At 37.9% G+C, this 27,648-nt stretch overlaps 1 protein-coding gene across 1 annotated transcript in view; it reads right to left on the minus strand.

The window, feature by feature from the left end:
* Positions 1-27,648, minus strand: part of LOC23687692 (5-hydroxytryptamine receptor) — a 206,583-nt gene that overhangs the window by 117,034 nt on the left and 61,901 nt on the right. The window contains exon 3 of the mRNA XM_021848923.1: positions 2,761-3,004. Coding sequence (XP_021704615.1) covers positions 2,761-3,004 — 244 coding nt within the window. The remainder of the gene's footprint in view (positions 1-2,760; positions 3,005-27,648) is intronic.

Here is a 27,648-nt window from a genome sequence, read left to right on the forward strand (position 1 = left end):
TCATAATTACTTAATTAGGGGTGCAATTTTCATACCATGATATAATTCAATGGAGGTCGTGAAGGAAAAAAATACATTTATTATAATTGGAGCACTGTATGATAAAATTTGCCATTATCTCTGAATCAAACGGGCAAAAATTTCACGATATAATATTACTCCTTAAGGTGGGCGGAAAACTGCCATCCTTCGTTATTTTCAATAAGGGAAGGTGACCTGGAAAACTGTCTGAATTTCTGAATCATCGGAGCGTAATTTTCATTTGATGGTATTAATGGACAAGGGAGTGGGCAAAAATATCACCATAATTGCTGGATTATTTGGGCGCAATCTTAGTAACATGAAATTATTCAATGAAGAGGTGAACGAAAAACACTTTTTTCAACTCATGAATCGTAGGGGCACCAAAGTTTGCGGAATAAAATGAACAATCATTAATATAGAACACGGACGGAAAAAAAAAATCCTGAATCATCTCATTTCATGACAGTATTATGTTTTGTAGTGAACGGAGCACAATGTTCATTATAAGAGAGTACATTTCTGGGAAGAGAGTAAAATATATTGCCAGAAATCCAGACCCCCCGGGGGCGCAATTTTTCTCGCATGAATTATATAACTAAGAACTGAAGGGAAACATTGTCATAATTCCAGGGCGCTATTTCAGTTCGATAATGGTAGCCTAATTATAGAATCACGGGGGTACCTATTCAATGATAATAGGTGAGCGCTAAGATTGACACAATAACTTAACAGTGCGGGTGCAATTCTCATCACATGGTTAAACCCTTATGAAAAGTGATCGAAAAAATTGAACCGATTCCTGAACTATGGGGCGCAATTTTCATGACTTGATATTGTTCATTGGGGAGGTTGGCGAAGAAGTTTGAGTAGTGGATAGAAAAAAGCACCGAATTCAAGAATCATAGGGCGTAATTTCTGTTATGTGATAAAATTTAAAAGGGGATGCTGGCGGAAAAGGTTTAATATTCCTGAATCAAATGGGCGTAATTTTCATTAGATATTTTACTCAATGAACAGAGATGAGCGGAAAAAATTGTCGCACATCATGGATTATTGGGACGCATTTATGTCATGTTAGTGTTTAATGAAAGAAAGAAGGATTTTTTCATATTGTTGGTGTATAATTAGCGCAATATTATATATGATAGAAGAAGTGGTAAATAAAAAATGTTATAATTCCGAAGCACAGGAGCGCAGTTTCAAATAGATGATATTTTACAAAGCAGAGATGGGAGAAAAAATCGTCATAACTCCTGGATAAAAGGGGCGCAATTTCAATTAGATTCCAGTGATCTGTTGAATGTTTTTTGAGATCAAAGGGGCGCAATTATCATTACGTAATAGTAAACTTTTGAGTAATTAAACATTTTTTATTGATAGTTACTGAACCAAAAGGGCGCATTTGCCATAACATGATTGATTCTAATTATGGTGGTGGGTGAACAATCTTATTTATTTTTATTCTATCATAGGGGTGCCCTTTTCATCAGGGATTAGAGTTTATCACTGACCCTGAATCAAAGGAGCGCAAATTTTATGATATGATATTACTCCATAATTTTCATATTTTGGAAGAACTCAATAATAGGAAGTGCCATGAAGGAATGTCATTGTTTTTAAACCATAGAAGCGCTATTTTCATTATATGATATTGCTCATTAAGGAAACGGACGAAAATTTTCTAAAATTCCTGGATTATATCAGCGCAATTTTCCTAGAATGTTAGTTACGTTTGAGCAGTCAATGAATGAAAAAATAATCACTTAACCTTAAGGGCGCAGATTTCATCTTTTAAAAGCACCCCATTGAGTTGTGGATGAAAAAAATGTTATAATTTTTTAACCGTAAGGGCGCAATTTTCATTACATGATCTTCAAGGTTCTAGGAGGAACATTTTTCGTAAACCTTGATCGAATGAGCGCTAAATTTATTACATGATTTGACTCAACTTGAATATTGACTGAAAATCAAAAGGGCGCTATTTGCATTGGTGTTTAGTGTAACTTATTCAAATCAACTTTTCATAGTTGACAGAGGCACAATTTCCATACAATAGTTTTAATCCATCCCCCTAGGGCGGAAAACTGCCCAATCACCCGAAACAATGAGAAAGTATGGGGTGCAATGCGTTACACACTATCAGTACTGGGGACATTACTCTTCAAGTATGTTGGCCCTTTGTTCATTTTTCTTCAATCACAAGGGCACAATTTTTATTTTATGATTTTATACTGTTCAGAGGTGAGCGGAACGAATTTTCCAACCATTTTCCTGAAATATAGGGGTACAATGTGCATCAGACGATGTTTATCTTTCAAGAAAGTTATGCTATAATTTCTGAATCATTGGGCGCCATTTGTCATTCGGTGACTTTTGAGCTTTAAATAATGCCTGAATCATAGAGGCGCAGCTTTCAATACATGGAATCATTGGGGCATATTTCTCATTACAACTTATTATTTCTCTAGGGTGTGAGCGGAAAAAAATAAATAAGCCGCAAAGGAAAAAAATATATTTTTTTCGGAATGAGATCCTACTATCCTGCTGCGTATTTTTTTGTACCAATTTATATCCAATATTGAAACCTTGGAACAAATGTCAAATAAAGCTATGTTATGTTTAAAATTATACTGATGAATTTCGTATAGTTTAGCATAATTGATTTTGTCTTGAGAACTGAACAGATGTTGAATAATAAATTTAAAATGGGCACAGTTAATCATTTCATAAACTCACCTGTCGAGAGCTATCGCCACCAAATGCAGAATGGAAGCCGTACAGCAGAGGACATCGCTCGAAGTCCACATGTCGCAAAGATCCGCACCAAGCCGCCACTCCTTCGACACCTCGTACACAGCTCCCAGAGGCATTACGAGACATGCCACCAGAAGATCTGCCACCGCCAGCGACAATATCAGGTGGTTGGCCACGCTTTGGAGGTTTCGTTCCAGCAGAATGGCCGCTATTACGAATACGTTTCCTGAAATCGGGAAGAGAGAGAATACGGGATGTGATTGATATTGCTACAATATGGTTCCATGTCTAAGATAATAGATCCGTAAATTTCCGTGCGGCGTAATCTGAGCGCGATGACAAACCTATCACCGAAATTGTCTCCTTGTCAGGAAAGTAAATTTATCCATTCAGTCAATCATCCCCCCTCCTGTCGTCGGCCAAGGCAACAACGATTACACGACACTACGTTACTCTTGTCGAGCATGATAAATTACCGACAGACTGGCTGATGTTTTGATTAATTTACCTCGGAACTGGAAGGTGCTTTCAGTGTTCTTAGGTTTAGAATGACTTTCTTCCTAATTGACTGTTTCGTCGCGTAGATTCTTGGGGTTGTTACTTGACAACAGATTTTTAAGCTTCTGAATAAGCAATCAATCAATCAATAGGTACAGATTGGTTTCTTTAAGAGAAGTTAAATTTTGTTTGATGTTAAGCTTATTTCACCAGAATCTATTCGATTTCGAAGTAAATGTATTATTGCAGTAAATATTCTGCAATTGGTCAATCAATCTTGTTTACCTACCAGAGAAAGAAATACACCAACCCCCATCAATCAAGTCATCACCCGACCAATATGTCGGAGAACGAAAGTAAAAACAACCTTTCCAAGGAATCAGGTCAGCAAAATACACAAACACACCCTTCCCATTTCTAATCAATCTAGTTGGGGGGTTTCTCGTATCTGTGCCTGTTGCAAACGCATAAGGCTCTCAATCCAAATGCTGACAAGAATAGGTGTACGGTATCCATTTGCGGCGAACAGGGGGCTTACCATCAGACAATTAGGGAAAATACATCAGAGAAATTACCACTCTTCAATTGTTGTTCCTCATTCGAGTTGAACTGCTCGACTATTGAATGGTAAATGTAGACATTTATACTTTTGGTACACTAATGTGTTCCGGAAGACGATAGACGGGATTGGTAGTTCAATGGCTACAGCTTCTGCTTCATAAGCAGAAGGCCATGGGTTCAATCCCAGGCCCATCCCTTTCCTCGTACTTTGTAGTTGTATATTTCACTTCTTCTGTCTTCCACTCATAATACATCACAGTTCATAGAATTTGCTAGAACCCGAGACGAACAAAAAAAAAACGTTTCCCTACGCTTCCATTCTTCTATCATTATAGCACGCCTTTCCTTATGCCTGATAGCTAGGCAGTCTGCTAATCAAACAGCAAGCCCCTCTGCCATAAAAATTACCACCCCTTCCCGCATTAACTGGCGTAGACGTAGTGGTATATACGGTCTACTTTGGGAGCCAGTTTGATGCATCACCAATTCCTTCCCCTTTCCCTCATTGGTCAGCATTCTGACGTGGCAGGCACCATTGTCGCCTTAAAATAGAAGATCACCAGCACTTATATACTGAGGGTGTCTGTTAGTCCTAAGCAATTATCTGGTTGGTTCCTTGTGTATGTGCAGCTGATCTGGCGATATTGGAGTAGCAACCACGGGCGGTCAATCAAGGTTGTTTGGGAGCTGGTACTTACCTTCCTTCCGAGTGGACTGTATTTTGGAGGCTACAATAAGCAATTCCTTGGGTGACTGAATTGGTCTTCCAGCGATTATTGGGCGGCCAGCTGACCGATTCTTGAAGAGGTTTCATCACACATTATTTTACATTAACACAAGATTTATTGATGACACTACATTTATTAACCTAACTAACAATTACACATATATTGGGGATTCGATTCTGAACTGGGATCTCGGCTCCGTCTGAGCCATTTGCCGACGTAATTCGCACGGGTCTATCGGTTGAATGATTGATCACTCGATGTTCTCGTCCTCGGATGTAGCATTTCTTCCTCGATAAGGATTCTTGGACCGAGGGGTCCTTCAATGTAACGCAGCACTCGAACAAAGGTCAAGCTCAAGCTCAAGCTCAACCTCACTAATATGTTCCGGAAGGCGATGTGTTTAACCCGAGAAAAGATTTTTGATAGAACCCTGATAAACAATAAGTAGTACAGTATTGGACAGAACATTTGCCACTTTTTCGATTTTACATACAAAATTATCAGCTTTCGTAAGCTGGATCTCTTTTATTTATGGACTGCTTTTAATAAAATTTTCACAGCACATCAGACATAACTAGAATTCTAACATATATTTTTTAGTAAGTTTTTTCAATTACGAGTTTTCAGAAAATAACAATTTTATTAGAGAGATTTTTTATGAAAAATTCAAAACTCTTTTTTATAAAAATCTAAAAGCCGTACACAAATACTCTCTTTAGCAAACCTGTTCAACACGTCGAAATCTACAACTTTGCTGAATATACCACGAAGATAGTCCTTAAATTGTAAAATGTCGTCAAAAAGTTGATTTTAGTCAAACCGTTATTACTTTTAATCACTCGAAAATATGTGTTGAAAATCAAGTGCTGTCTCAAGAACTGTGAAAATTTCGTTCAAATCGGTCTATAAATACCTCCGATCTAACGCTCTAAAATTGATCATTTTGTATGGTAAATCGAAGAAGTTACATATGTGTTCCCGTTAGTAGAGTTAAACGCCGTCCTGTTAGATGCGTGACTAAGCAGCTAGTAAGCTGTAATTCATTTTAAAGTAATTAGATGTAATTCATTGGCAAATATTGAAGATTACCTCACATTGCCAGTGTATTTCTGGTTTTTACAGGATCTCAATCACTCCGATTTGAACTACCACGCAATCTCGAAATCTACAGCTTTATGTAAGATAAGTATTAATTATTCTATTCCTATTTCAGGTAAGGAGGACAACGCTGGTAAGTATATGCATGCATGTTCAATTTCCACGTACTTTTAATGCACTTTTTCGTCAAATGAGTAAGTGCCGTTCGACCAACAACTTTACTTCAATAACCAGGCTATAATTAAACAATTCATTAGATAAAGCAATTCAAACTGACTAATTTCAAACTCGTTTTATAGAGCAACGAATTCATGGTCTATGATCAACATTGCTGACTAATGCTTCTTCGGTGTCAAATACATTCAATTTGCGATATGACATCTGATCTCCCTTACACAGACGGGAACGGATAGTTGTTTCACCGATTCTATGACACTACCCCGAACGCTACTACCCCGAATGCCACTACCCCGAACGCCACTACCCCGAATGGGTCACTACCCCGAACGCCATTACCCCGAATGGATAACATTTTGAGACATATTCTAGTTAGAGAGTGGGGAGATTATTGTCCGATTCCTTTTGAGTATTTCACGAGTTTGGCTCAAAAATGTATTTTCCAAATATTAGAAGATAAAAAAGCAGCTAGTTGTTCAGCAAATAATTTGTACACACTTAGTTTTGTCCTCTAATTTTGGGAAGATTCACACAGCCACATTGCAATGCTCTGAAGAACAGCCCATTTCGAAAAGAATGGTGAATTTATTATGAGAAGAATAGCTTTAATATGTACAAAATTAGGATGTAGTAAAATCTCTTATTGGACGTCGGTAGTCACTTCCTTTATTCATTTTATAGGTGTCGGGCATTAAGATTAAGATCGTCTTAAAGATTTTGTTCCGTAAACGATGGTAATGGAAGTTCACCCTGAGATAGTCGCTGCAAAAGTTGTTCTATGGAACCCGCCTAAAAACCAACCTAATAGACGACCGTTCCGCTATCGCACTTGTATACTTGTACATGTTAGAAAAATCGGTGGCCTCTGATTGACGCTACAGTAAGAACTTTTGTTGATTTGTGGGATCATTAATTTGAATTTCTGTGATAACCACAAAAAAAATATTTTTTTAATTCAAGATAATGAAGAAATGATGGCAGAAAAGTGGTGGGTAAATCCATAAGAGATCTGTCTTTTTTAATACAAGAATATAAAAGAAAGGGAAAATTTTTGAGTAGAATTATAGCAGGAATTACTTTAGTGAATGCCTTCAAGATATATTCCTTTATGAAAAGCTGTTCTATATGGAAATATTAGTGACTAGCTTATCAAACAAAAACGTGAAAGAACAGCCTATTTAAAAAAGAAGGGCAAATTTCTGGTGAAATGTTTGCAGCTATGACGAGAATGATCACTGTAACAACGTGATGCTATGACACAACCTATATTCATAAGAAAGAAAAATATTTGTTCAAAAACAAAATTGAAATATGAACACCACCAACAAGTCCAAATACCGGTGATTACGCATCTGTTAAGCAATACCATATTGAGGGTTATGGATTCGAATTCCTTTCAGTCAATAAAAGGCTTATTTTATTAAAGCCCATTCACAAATTTCGTAAGGCTGAAGGGAGCAAAAAAGTGTGTGGGTGGTTGTCCTCGAAATGTTACAGCCCATTCACAATATGTAGAATTTCCATACAAAAAATAGTACGAGGGGGTGAGTAGGTGTTAAAAATGGCAATTGTTGGCGAAATGAAATTTGTGTGAATGAACCCTTGAATTGCGAAGGTGCCCACTGAGTTGATAAACAGGCACTGTCTCAGAAAGAATGAGAAGAATATAGTTGCCATCAAGATATTTCGAAAGAATAAATATATGATGAACATTTTACCGACGAATTTTACGTGCCATTAATTACCAGCCTTCATTAGAGACGCATTTTTGTACGCAAAACAAGATACTGTACTGTATCTCATACTATTCGGGGTAATGGCTCATTCGGGGTAGTGGCGTTCGGGGAAATGACCCATTCGGGGTAATGGCGTTCGGGGTAGTGACCCATTTGGGGTAGTGGCGTTCGGGGTAGTGGCGTTCGGGGTAATGGCGTTCGGGGTAATGGGATGGAGCCTGTTTCACCGTCTCTCTGTAATTATGAGGGGTATCGTCGACAACATGTTTTGTCCAATACTGTATTTAGAGCAAAATTGTTGAAGTACCGTAATCCGGGGGCAAATTGATCACTGAGGCGAATTTGACCAGGTCGGTAACAAGAAACATTTCCTCCCAAGGATACCGAAGGTTTGGTTGGCACCACTGACATTCCATGTTCTCAAGTTTATAGATGCCTAATGATAATATTGAACTATTTCATTTTTATAAGGGTCAATTTTGCATAGCAATATTAACACCTTTTGAAGGTGTAAACAATACAGTTAGAAATGTCGGTACTAAACAATCCACTGGTGCTATGCCTACATGTCAACTTTCAGTGTTTAAAATGCTGTGTAAGCTTAAGTATAACAGCACTTAAAACCGTTTTTAAACTTCTTAGTTTTATATAGTATGAATACATCTACCCTTGTAGTGTACGTTAAAACATACATAAGAGCTATTGTATAGTCTTGTTGAGCTCAACTAGCGGTATTATATATTTTGCGATATTTTAAAACACGGAATAAAACCGATGTTAAGAGCTGACAATCGAACAATCATCGGTCTACAAGTTGTTTATTAATCAAAACTTTTTTTTATAATATTTAAACCATCATGATGTCTGCCGACTCATAACAATAAATTAAAATAATCATTTCTGTAAATTTTCTTGCAATCGCGTGAAACTCATGCCAAAGAAAATTTACTGGTGGAATGGCAAAAAAAAAATTGATTAACAACAACGCGCCACAATTACAACATATTAATTATCTATCTAATATTTTATTCCATTACATTTTTAGAATGTAATCCCACGCATATTGTAATTATGAACCCGAAACGGCGTCAATAAAAATGGATTCCATCCAGTTAAATCTTGCTGGTCTTGTCTGGGATGGTTTAAGATCAATTGGTGATTGTTCTGTACAATATAATCATTCATGAGAGGTTTTGATCTTAAGAATCCTTGCACAAAATCCTCCTCTGGCTATTATATACTTAAATCAGATTATTTTTTCTGCAGTAAGACAAATAGGTTTTTTGGGAGCCTTGGCTTAAACTTAATGCACTCAGGAAAGCTAGTGCTGTCAAAAAGGTAAACAAAGCGGAAGATTTGATTTTGTGATACACTTTAATTTAGTTTTTTCGTTCCGTTATGTATCTAATTATGTTTTTACTGGAAGAAATTGTTGTGGGAAAGACCGTGGTTGATCGGTTGTACTGACGCAGACAACGGTAAGTGATAAGTGGCTGAAAATGAGAGCATTTTTCGAGCAGCTCAGCTGTTGTGTGCAGCAAAGTTGTCCCCCGAGAACGGGAAGTTCAGGCAAGCATGGGAAAAATATGCTACACACGGTAATCAGATAATTCTACGAGCGGAATGTTTGCCAATTTAATATGTTTTATGATTCTTTACATTCGTGTTTCATAATTCTTTAAATGATTATCATTATCCACTGATGATATTGATAACCACACGCAGGCCATAACTTGCATCAGACATTTGAGTTTTAAGAAGACTTTAACATGACTTAGAGCAGTCTTGGGAGTTTTATCGATGTCTTTGTAAGACAAACAAGCTGAGGTTTTAAGTATAGGTTTTAATAGACACTATACAGCTCCTTCAACATACAATTTAATATCAACAAATTTAGCTATCAAACAAGTTTTAACGAAGGCACTTATAGGCATCTACAAAGCAATTTAAAGTGGTTTTTACTGAAAAGATCGTTTAGCACTTTTAAATCTAATATTGAATCTATTGGGATTTAATGCATCTCTAATAAAACCTCAATAAATAACATCTAAGATCAAAGAGCATTGAAATTGTTACTTGGGTTCCGATGCATAGAAACCCTATTACAGCATCATTAATGCTTCTAAGCCTGATGCATACAGGCATTAAATAAGCACTTTATTGGCTTTATATTCGAATACAGGGCATGTTTAAATGCCATCTAGTGTTTTGACAGATATACTACGTGCTTTGTGTTTGCATAAAGTGGTAAGAGGGAGTCAAACATAAATCTTCTCACTACTACAATTGCAGGTTTTATGACGAGGAAAAGTGATGGTTTAAATTGGTCACTTTTCTTTCCAATACTATTCATCTTATGTGGCCGTAGGAGCAAAGGAGCAGGACAACAACTCAACAATACGGGTGTCGCAAGTTCGAGACGCAAAATGAGGAATTTTATCATCATAAAACGAGCATCAAAATGTGGCAATTGCAAGTCCTCAAAAGGATGAAAACTACCAAAACGAATATGTCTGATACGGAGAAGTACTATCTGTATCATTTTATTACATTTTTTTGCATACTATTAGAGGTTTCTGTTTTCATTCATTTATTTATTTACCTCATGTACCAGTTGCTTGGCCGCATACGTGAAAGCTCTCTGTTTGCGTACGCGAAAGCACAAAATATTCGCCCTAAAAACCTGGCGAAAACAACTGATGTTTCTCACGTGGTCTTATATCAGCATTAGTGGTGCAGAGAAGCACGGTTATATCTTGGCGCTATAATGGCACGCTATTTCGCATTTTCTGGCATTATAATAGCATTATATGCGTATATAAAACTGACATGCAACAAATGATTACCCTATATGCGCATATAATGCTGTTACCGTGCCGCATTATCGTGCTTACTGGTTACTTGGGTAGAGCAAACAAAAAAATCGAAAAAAGTAGATTTTTAAGGACCTCGTTTTTTGATTTTTATTTCTTTCTTCACGGTAATGGTAATATCGAACGATTGTAACGAATAAAAAATAGTTTTTTGATTGGAAAAGTTTCTTTGCATATTTATGATGTAACGTAACCTAAAAATGGTACTCTATATAATTACCGCTGTATACGACAGAGCTTCAAAAGTTGATTATTCAAAAGTGGCTTTCTAAAACCGACCTTATTCTAATAATTGGACTTTCTTAGAGCAATAATTTATTTTTTTGAAATCCGTTTTACGTGCTGTGTGAAGTAAACATGTTTTCCGATAGAATAAGTTTTTTATTCTATTTTGTTTGATATACTTTTTGTTCAATACAAATCATCGAATCTTCAGAAGACACTTCAAAAATGTAATTTTGTGCAAGATTTTATTTTCTATGCTTTATAAACCTTGTTATATTTATATTAAGACTGCATATTATTCAATATTTTTTTAGTTGCCTAAAGAGAGGCTAAGAAAATAGACGATGACCATTAGAGTGATGCAAATTTTGAAATTTTAGCTCCCTTATGCTTAAACGATATTATTTATAGAAAATAGCATCCTCCCAAAGTTTGAAGTGATTCGGAAGAAATTTGACTGTGCACACGCCATTTGAAGTTTATATGGAGATTACTGTGGAAAACGCCAATATTTAGTGTTCAACCCTCTATCTCTTCGTCATAAAATTTTATGGAAAAGTGAACAAATTCTTCTAATGTGAAATCTTCCCAGCTACAACTTTGCCGAAGACCACTTTTTGATTGAACGTCAGGATAAATTGTTATTCATCATTATAAAGTTGAATTGCATGTACCATGCTTCACCAACTGTTCGGCAGGCAACAGTGGTGCTCCAGGCGGGGAGAATAGATCAAAGTAATCCAGGCTACTATGTTCTACAGCAAAAAAGCAGTGTTGCTCTGAAAGTAATTGAATGATCATCTCAGCATGATTCAGACTTTGTTATCAATAATAACAAATTATCCTTAAGTCCAATCGAAATGTGGTCTTCGGCAAAGTTGTAGCTGGGAAGTTTTCACATGAGATGAGTGTGTTCACTTTTCCATAGATTATTATGACGAGCAGTTAGAGGACTGAACACAAAAGGTTTGCATTTTCCATTGTAATTTCCATATAAACTTCAAACAGCGTGTGCACAGCCAAATTTCTTCCGAATCTCCTTAAATTTTGGGAGGATCGTTTTCATCATGATTGACATCGTTTAAGCATAGGGGAGCGAAAACTTCAAAATTTGCATCAGTCTAATGACCATAAATCATGATTTCTGGAAAACCAACACTCGGAATTACTAGTATGCTCAATAAATAAGTACTAGTGATCTCATAACGTAAACAAACAACAATGGCGCCGGCTTTGCCTGATGGCAGGTCAATTTGGGGATGGGAGAGAGATATTGACGTATCACTTGCTTTATGGAAGCCGAAGAGCCCTCTGCATTTCCACAAGAAAAAATTGCATATGGGAGAGAGTTATTTGAGGGATGAGTTATGGTAAACGGTAGATTTATATGGAAAGACTGGTGCTTGCGGAAGCGGCCGCAGACGGGAACTGGAACGCTGCAGCTGGAGTAGGGCAAAGTCCGTCTTGACTCGAGTGAACGGAGATCGGATTACTTGCCGATGTGTCAGGTGGCGTCTGTTGATTCACTACGTTGACGTTGAGATCGATGTCTAGGCACTGATGTTGGAAGACCTCTAATCCGTTTCCAAACACAGAGCCAGAGCGACTTTGATGGCAGGAACGCGGCACAACTGTGTTGGAGGGACCAGCGGCTACGTACTAAAGTGGAGGCGATATACGTGCATATTTTATATGATGAAATATATCATGCAATGCGAGTGTATAGATTTTACTGCTAACTAATACGTACTCTTATGCGACTCAATATATGATAACAAAATTTATTTGACAGCTGCTACGAATTGATCCGACTTTCTTTGTACAAGTATACGGGACGAAATGAAATGTACATATGAATTCATAAAATAGCGTTTTATACGAGGAAACGCATCGATCAGACGATTTCATCCACCATTTAGTGCAAGTGTGATGATGCAATTTGTATGAGTAAACGACTTTTTTCGTAAACTGTTATACGACTTCTGGTTGTCTGGGAACTGTGGAGATGCAGAGGTATACTCGTTCTCTAGTAACAACGGTTGTCTAACTAACATTCCTTCCCTTACCCGATGACCGTAAGGACGTGGCCGTCGTCGTTATTGACTTTTAATATTTGAGCTCTCGATTTGTGCACATTGAAGAATGGTAAGCTAATCCCAAGTCCCATTCATTAATTCCCTGTGCAACTTCGATTGTTCTGGTCAATCACGGAGTAGCAACTACGAATTGTACGGTCATATATGCTCTTGCTCAAAAAAACATATATTATGTTATCAGTAGCGCAACCAGGATTTGGTTCTAGGGGGGGTTTTGCAAATTATTTAATACTTTTTGAGAAGATATTTTTGAAAATTTGTTGAAGAATTTAAGTATGTTTTATTTTTTGCATGGTAAAATGAATTAAGAAATATTTCAATAAATTAACGTGATGCTATTCATCTGCTCTTCTTCAGTGTTGTTCCTTAAATGTTTGTCTTGTGTTGTTTTTTTATATGTTCTCAAGTTTTGCCAAATTTGACAAAATGCTGATGCAACTATAATAATGTTTGACAAAGTTCCAATGTATCTGAAGGGGTTGACAAACTATGGACACAATGTACGACTCGTGCTGTAAAAATCATCATTCTGCAACTTGTTCCGTAAACTTCTTTTTCGGCTCTGGGGGCTTGGGGATCAACCCCCCCCCTTGGTTGCGTCACTGCATGTTATCATTAAGGGGAAGATGCATCGAAGCCAAACCTATAATTTTCAAGAGCACAAGACTAGAGAACCTGACAACCGTTTGTGCTGAAAATTTGATCGATTGGCCATCACCAGTGAGTTACATTTTCAGCACAAACGATTGTCTGGTTCGCTAGATTTGTGCTCTTCAAAATTCGAGGTTTAGCTTCGATACATCTTCACTCTATAAATGTGTAGTTTACTGTTATATTTTCATTTCATGTAACATAAGGGGTCATCCAAAAATAACGTCTATCATTTAGGGGAGGGGGAGTCTACGAAAGTGTGACAGTGCATGTATTAGGTATTGGGAAAAGCGAGACAGAGGGGGGAGGGGTGGTCTACAAATCCCGAAAGACGATGGACATCATATTTGGATCTTCCCTATGTTAATATGATTCAGCATTAAAAAATCGTTTATGTGCATGAAGAACATTGAGAGCCGGATCATATTCTTGGCACTTTTGATTCACTTCGGTAGTGGGGTTTTTGAAAGCAACAGAGCTTATATTTTGCCACGATATGCGTCGTACTGATGTGCTTCTTATTACAAAGTTTCAGGTAATTCGGTCTAGAAAAACTCCCCTTGCCAAAGTGAATCATGGAAGTGCCCAAGTGGTTCTGTACCCTACATATTCCTATGCTATTCATACAGATTCTCGTAATGTTATATTGGATAAATGGAAGTACTTTAATGAAATTGAATAAAATTTTACGAAATATAACAAATATCTACAAACCTCTATACAGATTTATATGAAATGAACCTGTATATATTTTAACAGCGTGCCTTTGACACAATCAAAGTTTTCCAAATCAAAAACCCATAGTATACCCCGTAATTGTAAATAAAGTAGCCAGATTTACGGTTTTAAGCTCCATTTACCCAATGAAAACAAAATAAAACTGGAAAGCGTCTGTTCGTGACCCCGAAGTCGATCAATAATCAAAATATCCAACAAGTCATCCACCAGTCGTTCGGCAGCTTTCAGTCAGCTAGAAGCCGTATTGATTGTGTACTGTTTTTTTTTCTCCGGTTCTCCGTTCAGAGCTTCACTTTTACTACCTCGTAATCGTAAAGGGAAAAGCAAGAAATGAAAAATAGAATTTCTTCGTTAGGTGGAGTGATTTTCACATCTCACCAGCGGGTCCTTATGGACCAGTGGTTACTAACCTTTTCAAAGAAGTATTTTATTTTCGGAGAAATTTTATTCAATATCCATTTATTGATATTTAAAGCCATTTTGAATTTTGAGAAAAACATTTCTTCTTGGTCTTCTTCGTTACGTATCCTACGGAACATTATTTTCTTCTCAGCTTAGTGTTCTTTTGAGCACTTCCACAGTTATTAACTGAGAGCTTCCTTTGCCAAAGTTGTCATTATCGCCTTCATATATCGTGTGGCAAATAGGATGGTACTCTATGCCTAGGAAAGTCAAGGAAATTTTCATTACGAAAAGATCCTGGACCGACCGGGAATCGAATCCAGACACCTGAGCGTGGCTTTGCTTTGTAGCGGCTAAGGAAGGCTCCTTCATCTTGGTGAATATGCTTAAAAATTCGCAAAGAATTCGTAAAAAACGAATTCCGAAAATTCAAAAAGTTCTTAAAAAATACCAATAGTTTCCAAGAATAGATTTACGAGAAATCTTTCTATACTTTATCAACAACTATTTGAAAACCTCATCAGCAGTAAATCAAGTATGTCGTCTGAAATTAACTAAAAACCTTGGGACAAAATTGTAAAAAATCACGCAGGGAGACCACCGGAGCTCTTGATATAGTATTTGGTTCAAATTTTGTCGAGAATGTATCAACAAAGTGATCAAAAACCCGCCAAATTTAATGTAGAGAATCTACTAAGAGTGTCTTATTGTAAGATAATCGAGATTTTTTCGATGAATCTTTCAAAAACTAATCCAATCCGTCAAACATGTCGTATCATATCTGATGAAAGTTTCAAAAGTCCATCGACTTTTTGTAATGGTAATAGTTTTTGTAGAAGCTGACAAAAACTATGGAAGAAAGACACCTAGAATCTCACCATAAGTCAGTCGAGGAACTCTACAAGATTTTACAAAGGTTTTATAAAAAACCCTTGAAAATTTTCGACTCATCTTACAAACTAGCGCGGAGAAATATCTTTTCAGGGTCCGCGGACCACTGGTTGGGAAACACTTTTATAGACTGAATCCTTCATCATTGGTTGGCTGAAGTGTTTCCAGCCCCAGTCATCTTCAATGGTGTGCCGAATGGGAACGTGAAAAACAGTGGGAAGGTGGTTGATTCCGAAAATTTGCTTCAACTTGAGCACGCCTCGCTGACTGCCTATACGGACGATGACGGTAATGGAACGCGAATGGCGTGCGGTTGAATTGGTGTGCGCTCTGTCGGCTGTGGGGAATTCGGTGTCGCTCTTGAATGTTGAACAATAAATCTAGGTTTCACTTGAAATTTAGAATGTGGGAACCACTTTTGTTGTTTTCATGAAGATCATGTTGAGGATCTGCTCATTCGTGAGAATATAACATGAGTTTTGTCTATTTTACTGTTGACTCGGCGTCAAAGTTTTTCGGGCTTGACATGTACTCCCAATAGAGAACCCTCAATAGAGCTATCTTTCCATGTCACTGTATTTTATTTTAGCGATTTTATGGGCTTTTTGAGTAGTGCTAAAACCGTTGATATTAGCGATAAGGTTTATTCGGAGAAGTTTCTTGATATATTAAAGCGCATCTTTTGATGCAAAAAGTTTTGTGATCGATCCACCTAGCGGTGAGATTGAACAATTATTTTTTTTCATAACATTTTGGCAAAGTTGTAGAAACTACAAATGAACTTTAACACTTCACTTTTTGCAAAAAAAAAAAAAATACTAAAATCACTAAGGTGAGCAAATACCTTTAAACTCTAATATGTGTTGCTTATCTTGACAGAACTGACAATTTGAAACAACTTTGTCGAAGACAAGATTTTTCTATCTCTTATATACCGTTGTATGTGAACGGCCCTTCTTTACCCGAGTGGTTAGAGTCCGTGGCTACAAAGCAAAGCATGCAAAGCCATGCTGAAGGTGTCTGGATTCGAATCCCGGTCGGACCAGGATCTTTTCGTAATGGAAATTTAATTGACTTCCCACGGCATAGATTATCATCGTAGCTGCCATACGATATACAAATGCGAAAATAGTAACGTTGGCACAGAAAACTCTCAGTTGATAACTGTGGAAAGCTCATTGAACACTAAACTGAGAAGCAGGATCTGTCCCAGTGAGGTCGTAATGCTCAGAAAAAGAAGAAAACAACTGAGAAGAACCGCGTTTGGAGGTTAGTGGGTGGTACCGTCCTACATGTTCCGCCTTGAAACTAGGCCAAAAAGTAGACACGCATGACGAACCACGCAAGAAGCACGAAGAAAAAACTCCTTCGAAAATCGCGTCGTATCGTTGTCAAGCTCTGTCAACCCTCGCCATCCGGATCCATCATCACCACTTTTCCCTTCTGCAGGTACAGTCAATTTTACGTAACTCGATATTTCATATTTAGATTTAGAGTTTGAGAACCAGTGAGAGTTGGTTTTTATGACTACCTCGATGATTCCATGAATTGCAAGTTGCTCAGATTTTGTGTACCATAACTCGAGTTACGGAGAGCTGACTGTACAACGAAACCAAACTTGTTCCCACCTAAGCTTCCGCCTCAAAATTGAGTTTTTCGGTCTCTCGGATGTGGAAGCAACCCGTGACGAAAAGTGAGGAAGCGTGGAAAGAAGAGATGATGATATTTCCTCCAACAACGGAACTTTTCCACGTTTTCAGCATCGCGTTCTTCCGTGAGAAATTTGTCCATTCAGCAATAATGCAGGATGAGTCAGGAAAATAGACGAAAAGGGACTTTTGAGCTGTCACCGTCAGGTGGAATCGTGTGTTATGCTGAATGAATCGAAAATTCTTCAAAACTGGCTACGTTTGCGTTTACGTATTATCAAGAAGGTTGAATTTGTACGTATTTAAGACTACGCATTCGTTCAGTCATTCAGTCGTTCTGCATATCTCATGTAAACAGTAACTTGTAATTTAAGTTACTGTTGATACAAGGCAAGTATTGGAATATCGCATCTGTAAGAGTAACTAGTAATTCCTCGCAGATTTGTGAATCAGGTTCATACTCAACCAGATTCAACTACTAAAGTCTAAAGTCCAACTTGTGAAAAGTTGTCCTAGAACTCGAAGATTTCCTTGATTCCCCTGGGCAATGCGAAAATTACAACTTTGGCAAAGAATGCTCTCAGTTAATAGCTATGGAAGGGCTTCATTGAACACTGAGCTGCGAAGCAAGGTTTGTCCCAGTGAGGACGTAAGTAATACCAAGAAGAAGAAAAAGAAGCTAATTTTTAAGTTTGGAAGTTTAACACTTCAGTCGTCGCGCTGTTGTATTTTGTACAACACTGTTGGAAAAACCTCGCTTTTCGTTCACAACAGCAGCGTGGAGGCTCTGAAGGTGGCAAACCACGCGACGACTGGAAGGTTAAAGAAACAGACCGGATAGCTAACGCTGAAAATTTTCTGGCTCAGAGTCAATTGTCTAATACCTACATCATATCTTTTAATGACACAAACTGCAATCTGTGCACCGGTAAGCTAGCTATTATCAATTCCATCACGAATCGTGGAGAGAAACAAATCCTTCCGTCTATCAGTTCTGCCGTATTATCGCCTGAACCGGATAAGACCGTAAGGGTGAATAGTTTCAAATGCAGTATTAAAGATATCAATTGAAAAACAACTAAATTTATATCACATAGTCCACGACATTAAAATTGATATAGCGTTGTCTCAATAAATCAACGACTTGATGACAGTTCAATTCACCTGTAAAAATTCCTAACTGCTACGACATATGAAATGTAATATGTTGTTGATAAAATGTTAATAAAAGTCTTATTTTCTTATATCAAGCTACGATGATAGTGTTTTTTTAACACAGAACAATAATAAAGAATTAAAAAAAAAATGAGCCACTTCATGCGTGAGTCATTTTGAACCACTTTACCCTTACCTGGAAGAGGAAATAGACCCCTGAGAAGTTCATTTTACTTTTCGTCGGATCAAATTCGATATCGTCGTGGCTTATCTCACCGCGTGATGGCACCAAAGCGAGCCTTCCGAAAGTGGAAAAAGATGTTGGCGTCGCTCCTCTTCAATCAACGACTGCACCAGGAGGGAGGTTGTGGTTGTGTAAACATAATGGAGCTGGCCAGCAGATAGGGTCCATTACTCATAGGGGGCAGAGTTTTCTTATAAGGGCATAAACGTGTAGGTACATCAATCTACCTGACCAAATTTCGCATTTTTGACGGCAGGAGCATTGAGTGAGACTTTCTAGTAGTTTTGAAGATTATATGAATCTACGAGGCCTTCCTTAGCCGAGTGGTTAGGGTTCGCGGCTATGAAGCAAAGCAACGCTGAAGTTGTTTGCGTTCGATTCCCGGTTGGACTAGAAGCTTTTCGTTATGGAAATTTCCTTGACTTCCCTGGGCATAGAGTGCGAAAATGGCAACTTTGGCATAGAAAGCTCTCAGTTAATAACTGTGGAAGTGCCCATTGAACACTTAGCTGAGGAGCAGGCTTTGTCCCAGTGATGACGTGATACCAAAAATAAGAAGAAGTAGAAGAAATATGAATCGATGAGAAAAGGTCGAATAACGAAAAAGAAAGTACAAAAGATCGAATTTTTTTTATCAAAGTAGGAAAAAATCCCACCAAGCAAATCATTTAAGATCCTTTTTCCTTGCGTTTTTTTGTCCTGTGTAATGTATTAACCCATAATTTTCATCCTGTTTCTCTGTAAAACAATGTTCAAAGCAATGACATGTAGTTTTTGCGACATGATTTTATTTGGTAGAAATCACGTGAATATGTTTGTGAGATAATAGTAATTTTTGGATACACTCAAAGTTTATTTAACTAAAAAATACTAAAAAACATATTTGTATCATTTGTATGCCTATAAAGCGAATATAAAAGCGACGGCATTTGGTTTCTTGACATAAATTTTATTAAACAAGGATAGTACCTATGGTTGAGCAGAAAGAGAATCTCAAAATCATGCTTAAACTTCTTTTAGCTAAAAAATCAGAAAAAACGTCTAGTTTAAGAACCGAATGACCTGTAAATCAGAATTGAATTTGAAGAAATATAGTTTTCTTAGCAATAAATCTCTAGTTGAAATCCAGTGGAAATGTTAAAGAGAAAAGAGAAAACAGACATTTTTGGATGTTTTAAAAATTTCAACAACTAAATAAACTAAGAAAACCTATTTTTACAAGTGAAATTTGAAGTGTTTGTTCAATGAAAATCCAGAAAAAAAAATCCGAATTTGAATTTTTATGGTACATATGTACATCCGCTTAGTCTCAGTGCTTTAAATTTATATTTATAGGCAAATATTTTAGAGAAAAATGTATTCCTTAGTCCTTTTCAGTTGTTTAAATTTTTAGTGTAATCGAAAATTTATATTTCTGATCAAACACACAATTCTACAAGCAAATTTGTGTCGACAGAATGTCAAAAATGTCTAATTGAACAACATGACAAGAAACAGTTTTTAACTAGAACCATCTATCAACAAGCTTGATAGAAACTCATCTGCGATGCGAAAAGGAGGTGTTTTTCCGTTTTTCTGAGGAGATAAAACTGAACTCAAAATTTTCAACACAGATCCAACAAGCGATTCGAGTAAAGTGCAAAAAAATGCGAGGATTTTTTCAGGTACTTTCTCTCTCTCGTTGCAATGCTCACCTTTATGCACCCCACAGACGCTCAGACGGTTTGACCAACATTGACTCCGCCCCCCAGGTCGATGCTCATGTTGGTGCTATGTTTGACCGTGTGTGAGGCTGCTTGACGAACCAATTTGACAGTTTGTGAAACCAATTTGACGGTTGACGAATCGGTTCGCTAAAATCAAACGAGTTTGATTTTGCTCAAACCACCGGTGGGCGGAGCCAAATGTTCGACGAACCGATCGTACCGTCTGTAGGGATGTTGCACGAACATCGACGTCATCATGTCAAATTGAAGCTTCGACGTCCCATGAACTGCCGATGCAGATGGGTGCAAAGTCAAAATGCGTGAATTTACGCAGCGTCGGTGCCATATCAAATGCGTACTATTGAGTTTTTTCTATATATTTCACTATTGTTTCCAAAAATCTCTTACCGTTTTATTATCAAATTCACCAGGGATTCTTTATCTATTCCTCAACCAATTTTTCCAGAAAAATCTTCAGAGAACCAATCAGCAATTTTACCTGTGATTCCATCATAAGATAAACTAAAAAAATCCATCCATAGATTGTACCAGGATCTGTACAACAGAGATTCCATCAGGAATTATACCAGGTAATCCTCTTGGAATATCTTTAGGAATTCTATCAAAATTCCTTCATGATTCCAACAGGTGTTCTTCCTGAAATTTAATCAAGATTTTGTCCAGTAATTTAACAAGAAATTTCTATAAGAATTCCTATGTAAATCCATCCATCAGGAGTTTCTACATGGATTCCATCAGGGGTTCCTCTGAGAATCAGGAGTTTTTCTTCTTCTTGGCGTTACGACCTCACTGGGATAGAGCCTGCTTCTCAGTTTGCTATAATGCTAACAGTTATAATGTGTTCAATGAGAACTTTCACAGTTTTCAACTGAAAGCTTTCTTTGCAAAAGTTGCCATTTTTGCATTCGTATATCGTGTGGCATGTACGATGATACTCTCTGCCCAGGGAAGTCAAGGTCCATTACATAAAGATCCTGGACCGATCAGAAATTGAACACAGAAACTTTCAGCATGGCTTTGCTTTGTGGCCGCGGACTCTAACCACACGGCTAAGGAAGGCCTCTAGAATCAGGAGTTATTGTAGGCAATTAAACACGATTTCATCCAGGCATTCCATCAGGAGAACTTCTAAAGATTCAATCATAAATTTAACGAAGGATTAATTCAGGAGTTCCTTTAGGGTTTTTTTATCAGGACTCTCTCTAGGGATTCCATTGGACGTTCCCCTAGGAATTCCATCAAGAGTTCTTCTGGGTATTTCATCAGATGTTCGTCTAGGGATTCCATCAGGAATTCTTTCATGGATTCCAGCTAGAATTCCTCCAGAGATTCGATCAGGAGTTCTTTCAGGGATTGCACCTGGAACTCAACTAGGGATTTCATCAGAAGTTCCTCAAGGGATTCTATCAGGAGATATTTCAGCGATTCCAACTGGAATTCCTCCATGGACTCTGTCAGTAGTTGCTTTCGGGATTTCATCATGAATTCCTCCAATGATTCCATCAAAAGATCCTTCAAGAATATCAATTCAATGATTCTATCAGGAGTTCCTTCAACAATTTTCTTATATTGCTCCAAGGATTCCATCAGGAGTTCCTCCAGGGATTCTATCAGAAATTCCAATAGGGATTGTATCAGGAGTACCTTTAGGGCTACCATTAGAGTTCTTCTGAGATTATGTTAGAAGTGCCTCCAGAGTTTATATCAGGAGTTCCCCTTTAAGAATTCCATCCTGATTTCTTCTAGGGATATCATAAGCAATTTCTCTAGGCATTCCATCAGGAATCTTATCAGGAACTCCTCCAGGGATTTCATCAGTAGTTCCTGTAGCAATTCCATAGGGAGTTCTTCAAGGGATTTCAACAGGATTTCCTCAAATGATTTCATCTGGAGTTCCTGCAAGAATATCTTTTGACCGAGATGAACCAGCCTCAGGCTGAAAGTCTCGTTAATAAAGATAATAATAATAATAATAATAATAAAATAATATCTTTTGAAATTCCTACAAGGGTTCCATCAGGGAATTCCTGATGGTATAAAAAGGAATTATAATTAAATTCTTCAGAAATTTGAACAGGAGTTTCCTTAGAGATTCCATCAGGAGTTCCTTTAGAGATTATATCAGAAGTTTCTTCAGAGATTTTACCTTCATCCTCCAGGAATTACATGAGAAGTTTCTTCGAGGGATAACATCAGGATCTCTTCTGGGAATTACATCAGGGATATCAAGTAGGGTTCCTTCAGAGGTTTCATTAGCATTTTCTTTAGATATTCCACCTGGAATTCCTTATGGGATTCTATCAAGAGTTTCTCTAATGATTCCATCAATGATTACTCAAGTTTTTTTCCAAGGATTCCATCCGAAGGAGTTTTTCAATATATTTCATTTGGAGTTTCTTCAACAGTATTTTCCCTAATTATATCACCTGTAATTTTTCGCGGGAGAAGTTTTTAAATAAATTTCACAAGTAGTTCTTCTAGAGGTAACACTGGGAATATCACCAGAGTTTCGCTAGAATTACCACCAAAATCTACCAGAGTTTCGCCAGAAGTTAAAATCTAAAAAATAAAATAATTAAACCATAACATCTTTGAAGTATGTTACTAGGATTGTGCTTCAGGATTATCAGAAATTCCTCCAAGTGATATTTACTCAGAGGATCAAACAACACATTTCTCTGAATGCCTTCAGGATGAATCCCTAAAGTAGACCTAATTTTTTTTTTAATTTCTGAAAAAAAATCCATGGAGTATTTTTTTTAGAATTCCTAGGAGGTATCACCAAAGAAATCATTGGAATTTCCAGAGAATTTCCTAGAGAGATTCTTTATTATATTTCTGGAAGAACTTTTAAAGCAATCCCTGAAGGAGTTTCTTAAAGATTCTGGTCGATTCCTAGGAAAAAAGCCTTTAAGAAATACTGTACGGAATTGATGGATAAATTCCTTTAGGAATCCTTGGAGAAATTTATACTAAATTATTGAAGTAATTCCTCGACGAATGCCTCGAAAGGTCCCTTCAGAGATACAAAGAAGAATCTTTGAAGAAAACACTGATGGAATTTATAAAAGAATTTATTCCCTAGAGAAATGCCGAAAGATCCTGGGGGATCCTCTCAAAAAAAAAAATGCAATTGAAATCTCTAAAAGAATTCTCTTGGAATCCTTGGAGGAATTTTTGGTGGAACCCCTGGAGGAACTTGATGAATCCTTGGATAAATTGTGGGTAGCATCTGTATAGAAATGCCTGAAGTTTCACTATAGGAATTCTTAAATAAATCTTTGGAGGATTTTTTGGTGGCATTCTTGAAGGATGCATTGCATGAACGACTGGAGAAATCCCTTGGGAAGTATTTGTATAAATCCCTGGAGAAATCTGTTGAAACATTACTAGAAAGAATCGCTGAACAAACTCCTGGTGGATTTTCTGAAGTTACTCCTTGTGGTATTTAAGGAAGAGTCCTAGGAGCAAGGCCTTAAAAAGTCCCGATGAAATCCTTGGGGGAATATCTGATGAATTTCTTGAGAAATCCCTTGAGAAGTATCTGAAAGAATTCGTGATGTGATTCCTGGGTAACGCGTAATGGAATCCCTAAAACTAACTACTAGAGAAATTTCTGAAGAAATCTTTGAAAAAATTGTTATAACAATCTCTGGGGGAATTCTAGGAGGCAGCCTTGGAGTTAGCCCTGAAGAAATTCCTTGAGGGTTTTTTTGGACAGATCTTTGAAGGAATCAGTGGAGGAAATCCACAATAATATGTAGAGGAACATCTAAAGGAATCCTTGGAAAAAAAAATTTAAATATAAATATAAAAATATTTCGTATGAATTTTAACTGGAATTCCTCATAAATATCCATTTCTTCCGGTATTGCAATGTTAAATGTTCTTCTCTTCTTTTCTGCGATTATTGCCAGAAAATTGCTAAAAGATTTTCCCTCACAGCCACAGCATTCAAAAAAATAACAATCATACATTCACTACACTCTCGGCAAGTCTAAAAACATGCGAAGAAATATCGTGTTGCTGCAACCAACCTTGACAGTTGGTCAAACGGTTGTATCAACATAAACTGGTTTGACTAACTTGGGGGCGGAGTCAATGTTGGTCAAACCGTCTGAGCATCTGTGGGCTGCATTACTCACACTTCAAAAGGACTCTTGAGTATGCCGCCCGAACAAAGCAGTCCTCGTGGAGTTGAGAGCACCCTTTTTTGATGGAATTTTACTATGTTGTGTTTTGTGCTCACTCATTTTTCGTCGTCTCTCTTTTTACCTTTTTTCGCTACCTCGCATAGAGGCGAAGGCAGCACGCTTCTCTACACGCTAAACTTGCTAAACTCAAAAATTAATGCCGAGCGCACAAAATCGGCCTCTCTTCGTGCAGCACAGATTCTGTGAAAGGGGGCTGTACACAGTTTTGTGCAAACGGTGGTAAGCAAACCGAATGAGTGAAATGCGCACAGAGGAGGAACGTTTGGAATGCGGAATTCGATTCCATTTTTGTTTTGCTTCTGAAAACATTAAAAAAAGATACCAATTTGAAAGTTTTTCAGAGATTTTTTTTCATTTGAATAGCCGAAGCGGAAGCAAATGGGGAAAAAACTTTCGCATTTGCGACCATCTTCCGACTTTTCGGTAGAAAAAATCCCAGAAAACTCCGCATCTCACCAACGGCCAACTATTTGCTGCCACGTGGGAGATGATTGACAGTTCCGTTTCCATCAATCCCTGCACAGCTGAAGGCCAACACGTCGGCTACTCACAGAATGAGTGCGACCTACACAGAATTTTCACTCAGTCAGCCAGTTCTGCATTGGTTGCCTCATTCTGTGTAGTTTTAACGCATGCGCTGCGTGGAGCAGGCTTAGCGTGTAGAGTATGTCACCAAACTCTAATGATGTTGAGGAGAATTATCAAGCCTGTCTATCAACATATAAAATTGATCAAAATCAGTTATAAGTTATCTTTATAAAATCCAAAGGTGTAAAAATAAAGTGCAAACCTAGTCCAAAGTATATTTTCGAATATTCCAAACCTCTGGCATGCATATCCAGAGCACTGAAGGTTTTGGCATGCGAAATGCGCCATCTACACAAATTTTCCTCGTTGGAGATGCTCAAAATATTTTTTTGCTTTGTATGCATTATTTGTCTTATTATTTAGGATTATTCGGGATTGAAAAACCATAAATTATAACATTTGTTGTATAATCTGACACGATTCTCATACCTAAATTGGTTTCATAACTCTAGGGAAAATTTGAACGTTCCTAGTACTATACTTGGAAATATGGAATATGAGATACAGCAGTTCTATAACGCGCACTCTTATAAGACACACTAGAACGTTATAGAAGACCCCGGGCTTATGTGATTTCATCAATTTGGGGGTGTTATTGAATATGTCGTATGCGTTAAGAGATAGCACAGTACTGCTTTCGGCGGAGTTTCAGCACTTAGGATGATCTACCTCTAGGAGTTGAGAATCATCCTTTTTGTTGAGAACTTGGCCGGTAGTGGCACTTTTCTGAATTGAACTATATGAACTTTGAGGAAAAGGAATGCAAACTTTGTAACATATGATATCTCTAGATCCTGATGTTCAGGAAGGTTGGTGTCTTCGGAATAGTTGTTCAGTGGCTCAAGGGCTGACACGCAGTGGTCATTTTGTTATGGAATTACGCCACCAAGCAACGCTAGTGAGCATAGACATTTTGTTTTGCGGATAGCTCAGTAGCCTGACCACTTAGAAAGATGGCGTCTTCGGCAAAGTTGTTCAGTAGCACGAAGACCAATATTATTAGGGCCAAAAGTTCCGAGATTTTTCCACCAGACGGCGCTAGTGATGGCGTCTTCGGTAAAGTTATAATACTGAACAACTTTGCCGAAGACGCCATCTTTCTAAGTAGTCAGGCTACTGGGCTATCCGCAAAACAAAATTTCAATGCTCATGAGCGTCGCCTGGTGGCGTGACTCCGTATCAAAATAACCACTGCCTATCAGTCCTTGAGCCACTGAACAACTCTTCCGAAGACACCAACCTTCCACAACATTAGGTTCTAGAGATATTATATGTTACAAAGTTTGCATTCCTATCTCTCAAGGTTCATATAGTGCAAGTCAGAAAAAGCGCCCCCATTGGCCAAGTTATCAACTAAAAGGATGACCCTCAACTCCTAAAGGTAGATCGTACTGAGTGCTAAAAATTCGCCGAAGACAGTACTGTGCTGTGCTTGGGACTTTCCTTAGCCGAGTGGTTAAAGTCCGCGGCTACAAAGCAAAGCCATGCTGAAGGTGTCTGGGTTCGAATACCGGTCGGTCCAGGATCTTTTCGTAATGGAAATTTCCTTGACTTCCCTGGGCATAGTTGTTGCCACACGATATACGAATGCAAAAATGGCAACTTGGGCAATGAATGCTCTCAGTTAATAACTGTGGAAGTGCTCATAAGAGCACTAAGCTGAAAAGCAGGCTCTGTCCCAGTGAGGACGTTAATGCCAAGAAGAAGTACTGTGCTATCTCTTAACGCGTACGAGATATTCAACAAAGCATTCATACAAAATGCGTTACAAGGGGATGGGTGGGTGTCAAAAGTTGTCATTTTTGGCGTTATCAAATTTATGAATGAACCCTAAGCACTGGGTCTCCTATAACGCGGATTCCTATAGTGCTCCCTCCAACCTTGTGTCTAATAGGAGACTCGACTGTACGTGGAAGAATTTTGAAAATCGCTTGGACCATTGCTGAGATATAACTGGTTGAGCTTGAGTTTGATTGGCCGCCCGTAGTTGCTACTCCAGTATCGCCAGATCAGCTGCATTTACGCAAGGAACCAATCAGATGACTGCTTGGGATTAACAGACACCCTCAGTGTATAAGTGCTGGTGATCTTCTATTTTTAGGCAACAATGGTGCCTGCCACGTCAGAATGCTGACCAATAAGGGGAAGGGGAAGGAGTTGTTGATGCATTCAACTGGCTCCCACGGTAGACCGTATATACCACTGCGTCTACGTGAGTTCATGTGGGAAGGGTGAAGGGGTGGGGTAGTTTTTATGGCAGAGAAGCTTGCTGGTTTGGTTAGCAGACTGCCTATGCATCAAGCGTAAGGAAAGACGTTCTTTAATGATAAAAGAATGGAAGCGTAGGAAACGGTTTATTTCTGTCCGTCTCAGGTTCTAGCAAATGCTATGAACTGTGATACATATATTTAGAGTGGTAGATAGAAGCAAGTGAAAGATACAACTACAAAGTACGAGGAAAGGGACGGGCCTGGGATTGAACCCATGACCTTCTGCTTATGAAGCAGAAGCGGTATCCAGCGGTATCTGGTTGGTCAAGGATCTTTTCGTAATGGAAAGTTCCTTCACTTCCCTGGGTAAGTATAATAGTAAACTGTAACCTCAATTTACGAACAAGAT

This window comes from Aedes aegypti, chromosome 3 (assembly GCF_002204515.2).
Source record: "Aedes aegypti strain LVP_AGWG chromosome 3, AaegL5.0 Primary Assembly, whole genome shotgun sequence".
Classification (NCBI taxonomy): Eukaryota; Metazoa; Arthropoda; class Insecta; order Diptera; family Culicidae; genus Aedes; species Aedes aegypti.